The 3,073-nt window shown below is 41.1% G+C and overlaps 1 protein-coding gene across 1 annotated transcript; it reads left to right on the top strand.

Annotated features, from left to right (window-relative positions):
- The first annotated feature begins 278 nt into the window (after positions 1–278).
- On the top strand, positions 279–1,694 carry LOC150076511 (histamine H1 receptor-like). The gene has a single exon (XM_090387373.1). It carries the CDS (start codon positions 279–281, stop codon positions 1,692–1,694), a length of 1,416 nt encoding a protein of 471 aa, XP_090243499.1.
- Positions 1,695–3,073: the final 1,379 nt, after the last annotated feature.

The following is a 3,073-nucleotide window of genomic DNA, read 5'->3' as shown; positions in this document are numbered from 1 at the left end:
ATACATTTTACTAATATCGGATTTACATACAGTAAATTGTTTCATAATTTACGTATACTGTTTTCATTAAGAACTGGTCATTTCATTTTGATTAAAATGTTATTCTCATCTTTCTGATTCTTTTAAGGATCAATGTTCTAAGAATAAGAAATACTAAAATTTCTAATTTGCTGAACATCGAGGTCTCCACTTAAATATTTTCTTTTTTATATCCGCAGGTAAGCAACATTTTCATCTTAAGCCTTGCTGTAGCCGATCTGATCGTTGGGATGATTGTTATGCCGATCAGCTCTGCCTATGCCATAACGGGTGTGTGGCCTTTTGGTCAGACAGTGTGTCAATTGTGGCTGTCAGTAGACTACACAGCCAGCACTGCGTCAATCCTCAATTTGTTAACACTAAGCCTGGATCGATACTGGTCAATCCGATCTCCTCTGAAGTATCTGCGTAAAAGGACTAAGAAACGAGCTTTGGTCATGATCGCCATTGTGTGGGCAGTGTCAGCAATGTGGATTCTTCCTATCATTGGTTGGCATCATTGGTATAATGGTGGTGTTCGTTGCCAACCAGAAACAGTGTGTGAAACTGAGTTCGTTGACAACGTATTTTTTAAGCTCTCTGCCTCCACGGCAAATTTTTATCTGCCAATGATCCTCATCATCTGTATCTATCTAAAGATCTTCCACGAAATCAAGAAACGGAGCAAGTTCGAAGTGGGGAAGTGTAAGATGTCCAGGTATCCATCCAGCTGCGACTACTCTACTGTCCCAAATACCGATGGTCATCTCGGCACCGAATCAATGTACCTTTCGAACAGCCGAGAGAGGAAAGAAACCCTGAAAGTGCACGAGGCCGACCGATATGCATCGAGGAGTTCACAGATCAGCGGCGACTTCAGCAGCAGTACTTCAAATGAACATCGGCATTTCCATCAGCTGACAGTTTTCACGATACATCGACAAGAGCAACAGACGGATTCACGGCAGCATTTCGATGAAGTGAATGTGAAAGTGGAATATGTAGCTGACAGTGATTTGGAGGAAAGCCACGAGAGGTTAGATTCCCCAAACATCAACGTTGAATCTGAGCTAACTTCTAATGACACGAAAGTGGCCTCAACAGCTAGCTCGTACCTTTGCACAGTGCAGCCAAACGAAGGCACACTATCTGAAGAGCCGAAATCAGTGGACCATCTCAATGTTTATCCCCCGTTGCTCAAACGACAAAGCAAGAATGAATCACAGCAGGAAGGAAATCACTCAGTGGAACGTTCTCCCGATGATACTAGTACGAAAGCGACCCCACCCATTCCTCGCATCAGTATTAGCTCTTGTAAATTTATTCCAACTTTAACTACAGCACTTCGTTTGAAGGTGGTTCGAAAGACACCGTCCCATTTTTGCCAGGAAAAGAAAGCAGCTCGTCAACTTGGAGTGATAATCGGAGCTTTCGTCTTCTGCTGGCTTCCTTACATAATCATTTTCATCGTGACTGCATATTGTGAAGACTGTATTCATCCTAATGTGCACACTGCCGCCATATGGCTCGGTTACCTAAATTCCACTATGAATCCCTTTCTGTACGCACTCTGCAACACGAACTTTAAAAGGGCTTTTAAGAAAATATTCCGAAAGAATACTCATAAGACATCATATCCAGTGTCTACAAGCAACAGGGCAGATCTTTATGGTTAATTAATTCCTTACTAGAATTCGACCTAAGCAATGACAATGCGAAAATATTTCACTTTTACTCAGTATATAAACCCGACCAACCTGAAGTTTATGTTTCTGTAAATATAATCGCCTCACTTGAATTGTCTGGAACAATCTACATTGTCGTGTTTTCTTCCCTCTACACTTCTTACATAAACACAATCCTTTTATTAGTTAATTGAATGTTGTTTTTAGTATACAACATACATATAACTGTTTATTATTTATACTTATTTGATCAGTATTATGCATAAGATCACATTTACAATATGAATTAACACATAAGTACAACCTTATGTGCTTATTAGTCTTAAAGCCTATAAACTCTATACATAAGGCCTGAGTGTCTTGTGTTGTGTTTGTTTGTATAGTGAGTGCGGATATGTTGTTTGTGTTGTTTCAGGCCATTTTGTCACCAGGGAGCAGTCAACACCGGGGCGCTGCTGCTGCTGCTTGGTGTTCGTCCATAGCCAGTGGGGAGGGAGGCCAGGTTCTACTATCTGCACTACCTATGGGCTAAAATTCCGCATCCACTGCAATACCAATGGATGTCGGGAACGACATTTATCCCATACTAAGAACGAGACTTAATTAGCGCTACTGGACTGAATTCCGGTGGACCATTATAAACAGATTGCACTCTCCCTCTCCAGGTGGGGATGATCACTGACAAAATCTGTGAACATATGCATTAACGTCAATTGATTTACAGTCTGGGCCATTTTTTTCCTGTTAAATAAGAGCATAATTATCAAGAATCTCATCTCATTGAAATCTGGTTCCCAGCCCCTAGATGAAAATGCATGCATCGAGAATCCGACAGTACATTGCATCTGGACTTATCACTAAAGAACGCCACGATCCACTGCTCTTAGGTCCAGTCGACATGTGTCAACACTAATTCAAACGGTCTTTTTTATATAAAGAAGTCAAGGGAACACAGATAACTGGTTGTGCGTAAAGAATCCTCTCCTGAAGACGTCTATAGAGAGCATAGCCGGATACAAGCCGTTCTGTAGAAACGGAAGGATGGAAAGAAGTCAAGGGAACACAGATAACTGGTTGTGCGTAAAGAATCCTCTCCTGAAGACGTCTATAGAGAGCATAGCCGGATACAAGCCGTTCTGTAGAAACGGAAGGATGGAAAGAAAGTTGTCGGGTCATGAGTGTCTATGATTAATCGCAATTAGGACTAAATAATGGTCATCTTGCATGTATGTGGCATTAAAATTGTATCGAACAGATCTTAAAGAGAGTTTTATAAGGGAATGTATTATGGAACCGGTGTCACAGCTTACTTACGATACTGCGAACCATATTCGACGATTATCAAATAAGCGTCAGATTGTAATCTGATC

This window comes from Mastigoproctus giganteus, chromosome 13, assembly GCF_048544385.1.
Source record: "Mastigoproctus giganteus isolate SK-2022 chromosome 13, ASM4854438v1, whole genome shotgun sequence".
Taxonomy (NCBI): domain Eukaryota; kingdom Metazoa; phylum Arthropoda; class Arachnida; order Uropygi; family Thelyphonidae; genus Mastigoproctus; species Mastigoproctus giganteus.
The sequence above is the reverse complement of the archived record's forward strand: the minus strand, read 5'-3'. Positions and strand labels throughout refer to the sequence as shown.

What these genes read in the sequence shown, in the direction of transcription:
- LOC150076511 (XM_090387373.1), top strand. Translation starts at nt 279, where the DNA reads ATGCCGATCAGCTCTGCCTATGCCATAACGGGTGTGTGGCCTTTTGGT.